This window comes from Hibiscus syriacus, unplaced genomic scaffold (genome assembly GCF_006381635.1).
Source record: "Hibiscus syriacus cultivar Baekdansim isolate YM2019G1 unplaced genomic scaffold, ASM638163v2 tig00111278_pilon, whole genome shotgun sequence".
Taxonomy (NCBI): Eukaryota; Viridiplantae; Streptophyta; class Magnoliopsida; order Malvales; family Malvaceae; genus Hibiscus; species Hibiscus syriacus.
Genome location: NW_024063045.1, coordinates 128,814 through 142,801, shown reverse-complemented (window position 1 = coordinate 142,801; position 13,988 = coordinate 128,814). Strand labels below are relative to the sequence as shown.

Genomic DNA, 13,988 nt, shown 5'->3' with positions numbered 1-13,988 from the left:
CTACCAAGAATGACGCCAAGATAAATGAACACAATGATCATTTGGCCAAGACATCTCCTTTCACCAATGGCCGAACCATCACCTCTCTTTATCTTTAATGTATCTTAATTAATTATGTATTTTTTTTAAAGGGATTCAAAGTGGTCGAATACATATGTATCTCTTGGCCCAAGTTTCCCTTCATCAATTATAAATAGGTTGGCCTATTTCACTTGTAAAACAACTCTTGTTCATGAAATATATCAAAGTGTGATTTATTCTCTTTTCCTTAGTCTTAAAGACTTTATCAACTTATCAAGTGGTGACAACACTTATGGCGTTAAACCCCTCTATTTTCCATTGATACTTGAGGTTCCTATCTCTCTATAGATAGTGGGTCCAAGTCCTTATTTACCATCACTTAAATAGATTTATAAGGCCATGTCTTTGCTCTCTATAGCACTGCTTCTTCCTTAATCTATTTAAGATACTATCAAACACCATCACCATCTTTCTTTCATAGCCATCACCATAGAGGTGCACAAAAAATTCGAATATTCGATTTTGCGCAAAAAATATCTGAAACCGGATTTGGGAAAAACCGATTTTTTTTAAAACCGGATCAGATATTTTAAAACTGGATAATATAACCGGTTTGGGAAAAAATTGGACGACCGGATTTTTTACCGGATTAAAAACCGGTTTGAAAAAAACTGATTTTTATCCGGAAAAAACTGGTTTTTATCCAAAAAAAAACTGGTTTTTTATCCGGGAAAAAATCTGGTCTGGGGTTTAAAAAATTAGATGACCGGATTTTTTACCGGATTAAAAACCAGTTTTTTCAAACCGAAACCGGTTACATCATCCGACCCTCCAAACCGATTTTTTTATAAACCGATTTTTTGACTTGGTGAAAAAACCGGATCGATTTTTATCCGATCCAGATCGAATTTAAATCCGACTATGTGCATCTCTACATCACCATACAAAATAACTTAACCATTATTCCGCTTACTCTTTATCATTCTAGCCCACCCATTTCACCTTACATATACTTACCTTTAGCCTTTCTTTTTGTAGCTTTCACTTGCTACATGTGCTTACTTCCTTCCTAGATCCTACAATCAAGTTATCACTGTTCTTAGAGTTCATTGAGGTGTGCCCCAACCTATATTGATTAGTTATTTTGTTTTTATTTTTTTAGTATTTTAGTCTTTAATGTTATAATTTTTGGTTAAATAATCTCTACTGGATGAAAATTGTTAGTTGACTAATGGTCAACATATATTGTTAACGTTGTATTTTTACATGTGTTTAATTGATGAGGTGACATGTGCAACATCATCACTTTAGGTGACATAATACTTGATATAACATCACTTTAAGTAACATGACACATGACATACCATCACATTAGTGACGTTACACATACATGTCATCAGTTGAACATATGAAATATCATATCAACAACATGTGTCGATAGTTAGTCAACTAATGATTTCTATTTATCATGGGCTATTTTAACCAAAACTTTAAAAATTAAGGGTTAAAATGTTGAAACAAGAACATGAGACAAAGTAATCATTTATACAAAATTTTATTGTTATGCCTAAAATATTTCACCCTTTTCATGTATAGTTTACAATATTATTATTATGACATAATAACATAAGACACCTCTAACATGTTATAAAATTGTCAATTTTATTTTATTTTTTAAAATATATTAATCTCCAATGCTTTGTTTTTTATCAAAAGAATTTTTCTGTAGATAAAAATTATTAATCAACTAATTATCAACGAAAGAAAATGATGGGACAAATTTATACAACATCACATGCTAACGTGAAATTACCATACATACAAAAAAAATACTGACGTGGTATGATTTTATCCACGTATGCACATGATACGACACTTTAGTCTCTCGAAAGTTGAAACCCTTAATTCCCCACATGTTTAACATTTTCTTGAGAGCTCTCAATTAGTTTACCGCAAACAGAGCAAGATTTTGTTCTCCTATTTAGACCAAACACGTCCTTTGTTGGATATATGAACTGCAAAACTACACTATTAGTATTGACTGAAAATATAAACAGTAATTAAAAGGAACATATTCGTATACCGTGTCGTGATATAACCACTGTCTTAGAAACGAATTCGCCCCGATGTGTGTAATCGCTGCAGTAGGCGGACCGTCCCCCGAGATTAACACGGTCTTTCTGAATTTCGTACACCCGAAATCAGAGTGGACTGCCGGTGGTATTGTTCTTCTTATCGGAAAGCACAAAAAGAATAATTGCAGAAAACACTTTGAGAATGAATTGTGAATGTTGAGAGTGAGTTGAGAAGCTGAATATAGCCCTCTATTTATAGGCTAGAAATAGGGTTAAAATCGTCCATAAAATTTCAGGACTAAATTTCTTCTTTTGTAACAGCTGAAACGTCTAGATGAACCTGACTAAAAAATAGTCCAGGTTCATTGCATCATTATTTAGCTGTTATAACTCCCGAAATTATATCATGTAACCCCTGGAATTAAATCAAATAACTCATGTAACTCCTGATATTAACAGCTTGTCCCCTCTGTACAAAGCTGGAAATCAGTCCAGATACATCTTAACGTTTTTGATTTAATTTAGGAAAAGCTGTTTAATTTCTGATAACTCTCATAAACCAGCTGTTATCATTTAAATTTAAACAGTCCTCAGCAGCCTATAAATATCAGTTGAAATCTTTCACATTTTTTCATTTGTTTCTTTCAAAGAGAAATTCCTCAAGAATTTTCTCTAAAAAGATAGTATTCGCACGGACGTGTCAAAGACACGTATTACCACGACACGACAAGAGACGGACGGCGGCGACGGTGCGCGAGAGTCCCCCTTGTTCTCTTTCACTCAACAAGGAAGTGGGAATTCCAAACCATAAATACTCATTCTCAATAGTGTTTCCAATACTATGTGAGATTGAGCATTACCAACATCCTTTCCTCATGATATTGCAACTTGGATATGCACCATCCAAGCTGACTTTAAAGCTCAAGTATAATATTGTCTTACCAACAAACAAATCTCCTCTTCGTAGTTGATGACAGACCTACATTCGTATGGAAGATTAAGTTGAAAATTATAAGTGGAGAAGTGATAAAGAAGGTGTTAGATGAAATGTGTGAGAGACGTAATATATATAATACTATTTTTTTGTTGGTATCTCGATTTTAAAGTTTTGCCTTGATTAATTCGAATTGATCAGCGTTGCACACATGATTTTGGTGGGTGAATCTCTCAGCAGAGAGTTTCTATGTACATAAAAACTCAAACTCAAGACTTTGATTAAACGTTATTAAGATGCTTACCATTTGAATCAACCACTGTTTGAGACCTGATTCGATGATAAGGTGTCATGGCTTTTCTCCTATGTAACATGGGTTCAATACTCAACAAGTGTAAACCGATAATTATTAAATAAAAAATATATAAAATTAATTTAAGAAAATAGATTTTAATTCTTTTTGTTGAGATAACATTTGCGTGTTATGAGCTTTGCATATGCAACATTATTACATCATCATATGATATCATATAAGTTTCTATATCATTATCATAGATTGATAGTTAGTTAATTAATTATTTTTATTTATGAAAGGGTTCATTTAACCAAAATAAAATGTTGGGAGTTAATGTACTAAAAAAATAGATAGGATCAAAAGTATGAGTGTTTTCTTTATCATTATGCCTATTATTCTTAGGGTAAACTACGTATATAGTCACCAAACTATTATTTTGATTCTGTTTTGATTATTTAACTAATTTTTAAAATCATATCTAACGTTACATCTTGATTTTGTTTTTGTCACTCGCGATTAAAAATAGGATAAAGTACACAAAAGGTCCCTTAATTATAGAGCATTATTTTATTGAGTTCTCTGACTATTAAAAGCTACAAGATTGTTCCTCGACTATAGGACACTTATTTGTTGAGTTCTCTTATTATTAAAAGTTACAAAATGGTCACTTAACTATTCATATGTTTCAAACTCATCATTTTCATTAAAAAATTTACATTCGTTTGAGATAAACGTTAACATGTTGATTGTGATAAGATAAAATCTGATCTCATCATCGTTTTAGTTGTATTTTTTGATCGAATCTTCGTTTACATTATGTCATCGAACTAATACTTGAAATATTATGCTGGCGAGCCAGTGCTTAAAAGTAACAATAATGTTAGTTGACATAATTAAAATATAATTTTATCATATCTCAGTAGCATATTAGCTTCCGACTTAGACGAGTGTTAAATTTTTAACAGAAAAATGACGATTTTGAAACATATGAGTAGTCAAGTGACTATTTTGTAACTTTTAATAATTGAAGGAATCAACAAAGTATTATCTCATAGTCCAAAGATCATTTTGTATTTTTTAATAGTAAGAGAACTTAACAAAGTAATATCTTATAATCAATGAATTTGTATATTTTACCTTAAAAGTAAATATAACTATTATCATAATAAATAACTTTTTAATTTTTTGGTTGTCCATTTGGATTCTAAGGTTTCGTTTTGATTTTTCCGAATCGACTCGGGTCGTACACCTAGTTGATTGTGATGAGTAAGTCTCTCAACAAAATTTTTTTTACATACATAAAAACTCAAACTCGAAATCTGCTAAATCTATCGTTAACTTTTAATTTTTTTAATAATAACGTAATATTGTGTTAGGATAACACGCAAGTCATCGTTTCGCTATACCAAAGGAAATCAAACTAAAGGGATCAAACCAAACGACAGCCATGGCGAGTGAACCAATTCCGTCCGCCACCGCCGCCGCAACTCCCCCCGAAAATGGACACTGTTCGATATTCGACCTCACTGTCAACTTCTTCGATTCGTGTCGTTTACTTTCTCCTTCTTTAACTTCACTCTTCCAGCCTCTCTCCATCTCTGAGAATTCTTCTTCAGAAAACCCTAATAATACCGAAGACATTGAAGAAAAGAGCACCAAACCCGGAGTCGCTTTGCCTAGATGGACTTGCAATACCTGCAAGGCTGAGTTTGACTCTCTCCAGGACCAGCGCTCCCACTTCAAATCCGACATTCATCGTTTAAATGTAAATTTTCTCATCTGTTTCTTTTCAATTTGCTTTATTTGAAGTTGATAAGGGAGCTTATCCTCGCAGTGATGCACATAAGGGATTGATTGAAAATATTAGGAAGAAGTTGTTAATTCTTCTTCAAACCGGAGAGAGAGTTTCAGTTTGGAAATCTTTAATTTTGAACGAGTCTGAAAGTGTTCTATATGAGAATGATAAAGAAGTGTGGAGCCATAATCCTGGGTGCTTGAGAGAAAATGAGGTGATTGAGAGATTGAGAACTTTGATTCAAGAGCCTAAGGATAATGCAATTTTCAGGATTGTGTTGCTTTCGAGTGGTGGACACTTTGCTGGTTGTGTGTTTCATGGCAACACAGTGGTGGCTCACAAAACATTCCACAGGTCTGCTATATATATATATAGTTAATGTTAGAAATTTAGAATGATAGTCGTAATGAGGGATAGGCATAATCTCATTTGATGTTTTGTAGATATGTTGTGAGGGCCAAGGCTGGTAAGAAACAGTCATCAAAAGATGCAACCGGGAAGGCTGCGCATTCTGCTGGAGCTGCACTCCGGCGGCATAATGAACTTGCATTGAAGAAGGTATTGACTTATTCTTTTCTTTATTAGGTCCGTGATGTTCTGCTACCATCTTGATCTGCAGTCAAACCATGCAAATGATCACCTAGCGGTGTTCTAGTGATGCTTTAAACTCCGCCATGGTTTCAATTCAGTAACATTGTTTTATTTATGTTACTCTTATGTTTTTTGTTTGTGCTCCATATGTTGACTGATTCGCGTGTTATTATAAATCTTTAGGAAATTCAAGAGTTGCTTGCTTCTTGGAAGTCTTATTTCGAAGCTTCATCATGTGTTTTTATTCATGCTCCTTCAAGCAATCGTAATGTGTTCTTCAATGGGGATAAACCTTGTTTTAGTCATCATTTCTGTGCTGTCCGGAACGTTCCATTAACTATTCGTAGGCCCACCTTAAAGGAGGCTAAGCGTATATACAGCCAACTTACACAAGTTTCGTATGAAGTGAAGAAGGAAATTCCACCAGGCATCAAAGAAGATATGTTAAGTAGTAGCACCAATAATAATGGCAACCTAGACTCCTGCAAAGAGGGAATTAGAGGACAACTTGAGTGGTAACGATGCTTCCAAAATTCCTTCAAACAATGTAAAAGCTGATACTATATCAAGCGAGAGTGATAGCGAAGTTGTTTGTACCTCAACACCTTTGCATGAAGCTGCACAATCTGGAGATGCTCAAAAGGTTCTGGAACTCCTGGAGCAGGGTTTAGATCCCTGTATTAAAGACCAAAGAGGACGAACCCCATATATTCTAGCCAGTGAGAAGGAAGTTAGGAATATGTTTAGACGGTTCATGGCAGCAAACCTTGAGAAGTGGGATTGGAATTCTGCTAAAGTACCTAGTGCCTTAACTAAAGAAATGGAGGAATCTCAAGCAGCCAAGCAGGTAATTTTATTTTTCCTCCTTGGTTGTGTATCAGACTGTTCACCAAGAATCTTATCGACAGCTGATTTGCTTAAACCTTTGTTTTATAAAGCTAATTTTTGTTTTATAAAGCAAGATAGATAATAGTTCAGATTATATAAGTAGTTATTGATTAAGCAGGCTGAGTATGTTCAATATTTCTTTCTTCCTATAAAGGTAAAAGTTTTTGCATAACTATCAATCATGAGATATTCTATCTCCCTATAAAAAAATATACACATCTTCGAGATAACTATATTTCTTATGAAGCTTTTGCATAGTTGTCAATCATGAAATTTTCAAAGTTAATAGAAGCACATATTCTGATTCAAATGTTTAATGGCTGCCATATCTTGCTTGGTATTATCAAGGCATGCCACTCTTTTATCCTGTTCACCCACGCACATGAACTTCATCAAAAGAAAGATTTTTTGGGAATTATTTTATCCAATTTTCTTAGAATTTATTCTTTCAAAATTATTTTTCTTCACTTTTGTGGGACATCCTATCATTTGATTATCTTTGTCTGTTGCTGTCCTTTGGTAACTTAGGTCCTTAATGTGTGAACATTTTTATGTTCCATGTTGAGTCGAGTCTGATGACTTTATATATTGTTGCTCAGGCAGAGAAAGATTCCAAGAGAAAAGCCAGAGCAAAGGAACTAAAGAAATTGCGTAGAGCCAGGGAAAAGAAAGCACAGGTAAATATTTCCTATTAACCACTTCCGAAATCGAAGAAAATATGTATCAACATGCGGCCCTGAAATTTCACCTTCCACATCCCCCTTCCAAAAAGTGTAAAGAATATACGATTGAACAACACGTATCCACCATGGTAAAACTAAAATAAAACATGGGTTCATCAGAAATGCCGATTTAGTTTATTGGAGAAGATTTTGAATTTGCTCTGTGTCCAAATGAAGGTGCATTCTTCATGCCATCTTGGGGAATGGGATTTGGTATTTTCGTGAAACTTTGTTGTAAGGCTCTAGTGAATTGAATTTCTTGATGTTATTAGGAAGATATGCAATGCTATACAGGAATAAAGAAGTATGTTTTTTTATCGCATTTAATGAGACTTTTTTTTTCTCATGTCAATGTTCAGGCTGAGGCTGCTTCCCAGAATACCGTAGCCGTTTCACAAAACCAGGCTGCTGTAGCTTCAGTTTCGAAGGGACGGCAAGCCCAACCAGTTGGTGCACAGCGAATCTCTAAGGAGGTAAATATTTCCTTGCAATAAAATTATTGCCACAGTTCTAGTTAGGGATGACAATGGGTCGGGTAGATGTTTGGCCGACCCAACATGATCCGAATAAAACCTGACCGTGATCCCTTCCCCGAGTTTTAATTTAATGTCATAATTCTAAATACCTTATATGATGGTTTTTAATATATATTTTTGTCAAAATCTAACTAACAATACATAAAAAGTGTATTCTCGTAATTGTTTCGGGTTGGGGTGGGACAGGTTCTCCCTAAATCCGAACTTGGCAATTTTAAGGAAAAAAACCCTGGCCCAAAACCCGAATTTCATAGAAAAAATCTACCATATCGGATCAGAACCCGTCGTATACATGTGTTTTTTGCCATTCCTAGTTCTGGTAGGATATGTTTCTCATTCTTCCATTAGTTTTCTCTATAAATCACCTCAAATCAAGCATCGTTTCGACTATTCATCCTTTTTCTCCGTTCTACACAACAGGAAGAATTAAAGAGAGCACAGGCCATTGAGAGGGAAAAGAGAGCTGCCGCTGCTGAGAAGAGGATTGCCGAAGCAGCAGCTGCGGCCACCCCCACCCACGATGCTCAAGGAAGTAGCTCAACTGTAGGATCGACATCTAGTATACAACCGAAAGGTGGAGGATCGGGTCCAGGCGATTTTAACTGCTCCTGTTGTAATATATCATTGGCTGGAAAAGTTCCTTTTCACAGGTATAATTACAAGTATTGCAGCACCTCTTGCATGCATGTCCACAGAGAGATTCTTGAAGAGACATAACTTTTTTTTTTCAAGTGGTTACGAGGCGTAGTTGAATTTCTCTTACATTTTTTGCTTATATATTGTCTCATGTTTTCCATATTTATTCACAATTAATAAATATATTGCATTGCTGATAAATCATCTTCCTTCCCTCTCCCATTTGCTGAATCAAAAACTATATAAAAAAACCAAAAGATGTATTAAAACTTATAAACAAATAAATTGGTCCTTAAACTTCTGAATATTCTAATTTCATCCTCAAATTCATCTAAATATGTAATTAGTTTAAATCATAGTTTAATTTAATTTTTTTCACAAGTACAATAATAAAATTTGACCTAACGGTTTTATTAAAAATGAATGTGATTAGTATATACATATAGTTTAGGATGAAATCGGAATGTTCAAAAAGTTTGAGGATTAATTTAGAACGAATGTTGTAGTTTGGGGGTGGAATTGAAATGTTCAAAAGTTTGAAGAATAATTTAGAACGATAGTTGTAGTTTAAGGATCATTTAAAAACTTAACTACAATGATAAATAAATCGTAAAAAGAGATCAAACTATATAAAGATCACTGACAATCAATAAATTAGAGTCGAGCAACGTGAGAAAATTATTCACAAGCATAAATGACGTATACAAATTGAATCTGAGGGTCTAAAGTAAAGATCAACATGATAATAAATAAGTGTCATCTCAACTAAGCATACGATATCAAATACAACCTTAATTAAAAGATAAACGAAAATAATAGTAAAATGACTGAAAACATATCAAAAGACAGATGAAAACATACCATAAAGATATATTTATTAAAAACTAAAAAAATAAAGATTAAATATAAGAAATTAATTAAAAAATAAGAAATATCGATAGCAATAACCAACACCAAGACTATGTTGTTGTCTATCAATAAAAAATGAAGAAAAAGATAAATCAACATTTAAGTTTTTTTAACCTTATGAAGTTTTTTTACAATATTTTATATTAAATTTAAATTAATATTAATATAATTTTTTAGTTAATGTTAATATATTCTTAAATTTAAGAATAAGTTAAGTTTATAGATAATATTATTGATTCTAAACTTCATCCGATTCGATTTACTAATAAAATAACAAGCCGAATTCATGGATATACAACATGCAGAGTTTCCTTTCAGAAAATGTAAATTTTATATGATTAGTTTATTTAATAAATATAAAATTTAAAGTAAAATATAGACTTCAAATAAATAAATGTTTTAAATTTATTCTATATTAAATGATGCACATGCCGTTATTTATTTATTTATTTATTATTTATATAAAAATTACGGATTAAGCGATATTCATGGTTAAGAAATTTGTTATTATCTCTCGAGGTCTCGGGTTCGAGCACTGTATATGTAAGAGTACGAGTCTTTATTGTCAAATGATTGAGAATTTTTGAACGTATATTATCTTGTATTCAACCTAGATTTATCAAAAGAAAATATTATTCATATTAGAATTTTATAAAACATTTGTCCCTTTAAATTATTTAATCTTGATTATACCTAAAGCAGAGGAAAGGGGAATTTTCGATGAAGAAACTAGTGTGTTTTTAGTAAGTTTAAAGTCATAATATAAGGAAATATAAAAAAAATAAAGATGAATAATTAAACCAATAAATAAAATATGATGGTTTAATTTTTTTAACAATATTGAAATCTTCTTGAAAAACTAAACTTTGGTCCCATCTTGAAATAAAATCCTCAGGCTGTCGTCACTCACAAAGAAATCCTCTTGAAACACTAAACTTTCATCCCATCTTAAGATATACATTATTTAATTATTTTATAGCTAATAACTCGAATCAATAATGACCCAATATAAAATAATGCATGATTAATAAATCTTATTTTAAATTATACTTTAATATGAATATTATCAAAAACTTAAAATGACGAGATGATAAATTATGTTACACGAGTAGGGTAATTTAATGTTGTTTTAAGTACTTAATGTCTTTAAGATGAGTACTAGACCGTATGATAAATCTTATTTTAATGTCTTGTTTTAATAGTTGAGAGACTCACTAAAATAATATCTTATAGTCGAAAAATTATTTTATAATTTTTAATAATTTAGAGATTTAATAAAAATAATGTCCTATAGTTAGAGGGATCGTTTGTATACTTTACCTTATAAATCAAATTGTAAAATATTGAGTGATTCTTTACTATTTATGTGTATAAATATAGAGCATATGATGATTGTTGTAATCATTGAGAAAGATGGAGAGTGGAGAAGCAAAGAGAGCAGCGCTTATTCAAGCCATTGGCACTGCAAATCCACCCAACTGTTACCCTCAAGATGATTATCCAGACCTCTATTTTCACCTCACTAAAAGCCAGCACTCGACTCACTTGAAAGACAAGTTCAAACGCATTTGTAAGTGTAAAACTTCTTTTTTGAGTATATGATAATCTCATCTTCATCAACAACTTTATGTATGATTTCGAAATTACAGGTGGAAAAACAAGAATAAAGAAACGTTACATGCACCTCACAGAGGACATCATTGAAAGAAACCCCAACATAGGTATTTGGCATGAAATGAGGAAGTCATCCCTCGAATATATGGTGTTACTTTGTTGAGTCTTTTGACTATTAAAAATTACATAATGGTCACCTATTTATTCAAATGTTCCAAACTCATTCTTTCTCGTTAAAAAAATTAACGGTTGTCTGAGCTAGATGTTAATCTACTGAAAAAGTTAGAAAACCATTACTAGCACATGGTTGTGAAATGAAGCTGAAAAATATGCTCTCCAAGTTTCTTGTGGGATCTTCTATATCAGATTTCTGGAGGTGTTTCAAAACAACTACTTTCGAACATGAGTTCAAGCAGTTGACCAATATGTTAACGTCCAACTTAGTCGGGTGTAATTTTTTTTAACGGAAAAAGGATAAATTTGGAACATATGAATAATTGAGTGATTATTTTATAATTTTTAATAGTCGGGGACTTAACAAAGTAACTCCTATAGTCGGAGGACCATTTGTGTACTTTACCCAGAATTTTATAAGTTTGATCTTTTCTATAGTTTTACAAAGTCGTCCCTCTAACCTAAAATCCATGTCCGTCCATGTAGGCATCTACGGAGCTCCATCCTTCGACGCACGTCAAGATATTCTTGTAAGAGAAATACCAAAGCTTGGTATGGAAGCTGCATTAAAGGCCATCCAAGAATGGGGACAGCCAATATCAAACATCACACACCTTATATTTTGTACATCATCGGAGATAGGCTTGCCTAGTGCCGACCATCGCCTTGCTAAGCTCATAAAACTCAAACCTTCGGTTCAGAAATTCATGATTTTCAATCAAGGTTGCTTTGCTGCTGGTACTGCCCTTCGTCATGCCAAGGATTTAGCCGAAAACAATGCCGATGCCCGTGTTCTTATTGTTTTCTGTGAGATCCATAGTCTTGTGTGTTTTCATGCACCCTCCGAGACTCACATTGACATACTCGTCGGATCAACTATATTTTCAGATGGGGCAGCGGCTGTTATTGTTACCGGTGGTGGTGGTAAGTCAGATATTGTTAGTTGATATGAAATCAAAATCTAAGACCCGTCTTGTTAAAGCATCAAGAATAAAATACTAGAAGTGAAAGCCTTACTTAAAGGTGACAATTTTATCCAAAACCCAATAAATTTTGACCTGATCAACTTGATATGATCGAGTATTTTTATAAAAAGAATCAGGTTTGGATTGAATTTTATATACGATTAGGTTCAGTCGGTAGAGGGTGAAAAGCCTCCGACCCGACCCTATCTCAAGTAATAGAGTAATTTTTCATATAAATTTATGAATAATTACTATAATACATCCTCTCTATAGTTTTTTTTAATTATGTCCTTAATCTATGTCAAGTTGGGTCAGACCGAACCATGTTTATTCTCCAAAAAATTGGGTTGGGTTAGGTTTGAGTGGAAGATATATATTTTTCAAATCAGATCGTAGGTGTGGAGGAAGACATATATTTTTCGGGATGGACTGAGTTTAGATTGACCAAAAACTTGACCCAACCCGTCCCGTTGTTATCTATAGCCTTATTGAATTAATTGATAGAATGAAATCTTTGAAACTTTATTTGGTTCTAATATTCGAAGAAGATAGATTTTCTTTTGCGGTAAAAGCTCTCTCTGATAATATAAGTGTAATACAATTTAATTTATTTATTTGGGACACTACCTCTTCATATAAACTAAATATTATGTTAGTCTTTTAAGTATTCATAATTATGTTCATCGTCATATTATAAATACAATTTATGATATCTATGATACATGTAACTTAATTGATCACTTAATTTTGTACTACATTTTATAAGAATATTGTACATTATATATATGTGCTCACAATGATAAATTTTAATCGAACAGATACGACCATCAACCGGCGACCTTTGTTTCAAATCATATCAGCAACAAAAACAGAGATCCCGGACTCCGATGAGATCATTGTAGCAAAAGTACGTGAAATGGGGATGGAGTACTATTTGTCTAGAGATTTGCCCAAGGTCGTCACCAACAACATCGAGCAATGCTTACACGAAATGTTCGCACCATTTGGTGTTGATGATTGGAACAAATTGTTCTACACGGTCCACACCGGTGGTCCGGCCATTCTCAGAGGAATGGAAGAGAAACTTGGGTTGGCAAGTGAGAAGCTTGGAGCAAGCTGGGATGTGCTAAGTGAATATGGAAACATGGGTCTGAAAGTTCGCTGTTTGCTCTCGATGCGTTGAGGAGGAAGTCGGTGGTTGAAGGCAAATCCACCACCGGTGAAGGGCTGGAGTTGGGTGTGCTTTTAGGGTTTGGGCCGGGGCTCACGGTGGGGACTGTGGGGTTTCGTAGCTTTGCTTTGGAATCAACTGATTGAAAGAACTTTATGTCTTGCTCGTTTAGCTCAGTTGGTAGAGCACAAAGTTCTTAATCTCGTGGTCGTGGGATCGAGTCCTACTGAGGGTAATTCATAACGGAAGTCTTCCACGAAAACTGTTCTCAACCTGGCGTTGGGGGCAGCCTATTACCCTACCTCCCCTTACCTTATTACATATGGAAATAGGGTCGGTTAATTTTTTTTGATTGAAAGAACTTCCCATTGCTTTGGATCAAAATATTTGCTGGTTTGAATAAATGTAGTATGGTAAGTTTGGTGACAAGCAAGAGTTTTGGGGTATTGCATTTATATTTCCGAACGCTCTGAGATTCAGAATTTATTGCGAGTCATTGTTGTTTATGTATCAAATTCGGGTTCGAATTATAAATTATTTTATATGAACAATAGCATTGTTGAGGGATCTTTCGATGGAAGTCAACGAAGTATCATATGTTTAGTAGTCGGTCGAACTCACAGACACCTCCGCAACCAGCATCCTCCATAGAACCTGCCCCA

General features: G+C 33.6%; 1 protein-coding gene and 1 pseudogene across 1 annotated transcript; both read left to right on the top strand.

Annotated features, from left to right (window-relative positions):
• Nucleotides 1–4,717: 4,717 nt before the first annotated feature.
• Nucleotides 4,718–8,715, top strand: LOC120157898 (ankyrin repeat and zinc finger domain-containing protein 1-like). Its single transcript, XM_039168881.1, is given in 8 exon segments — nt 4,718–5,102; nt 5,104–5,474; nt 5,564–5,678; nt 5,895–6,203; nt 6,205–6,558; nt 7,199–7,276; nt 7,681–7,794; nt 8,278–8,715. Coding segments are annotated over 8 exon segments (1,968 nt in total). The 5' UTR covers nt 4,718–4,772; the 3' UTR covers nt 8,575–8,715.
• A 2,100-nt stretch (nt 8,716–10,815) lies between these two features.
• Nucleotides 10,816–13,472, top strand: LOC120157910 (annotated as a pseudogene).
• Nucleotides 13,473–13,988: the final 516 nt, after the last annotated feature.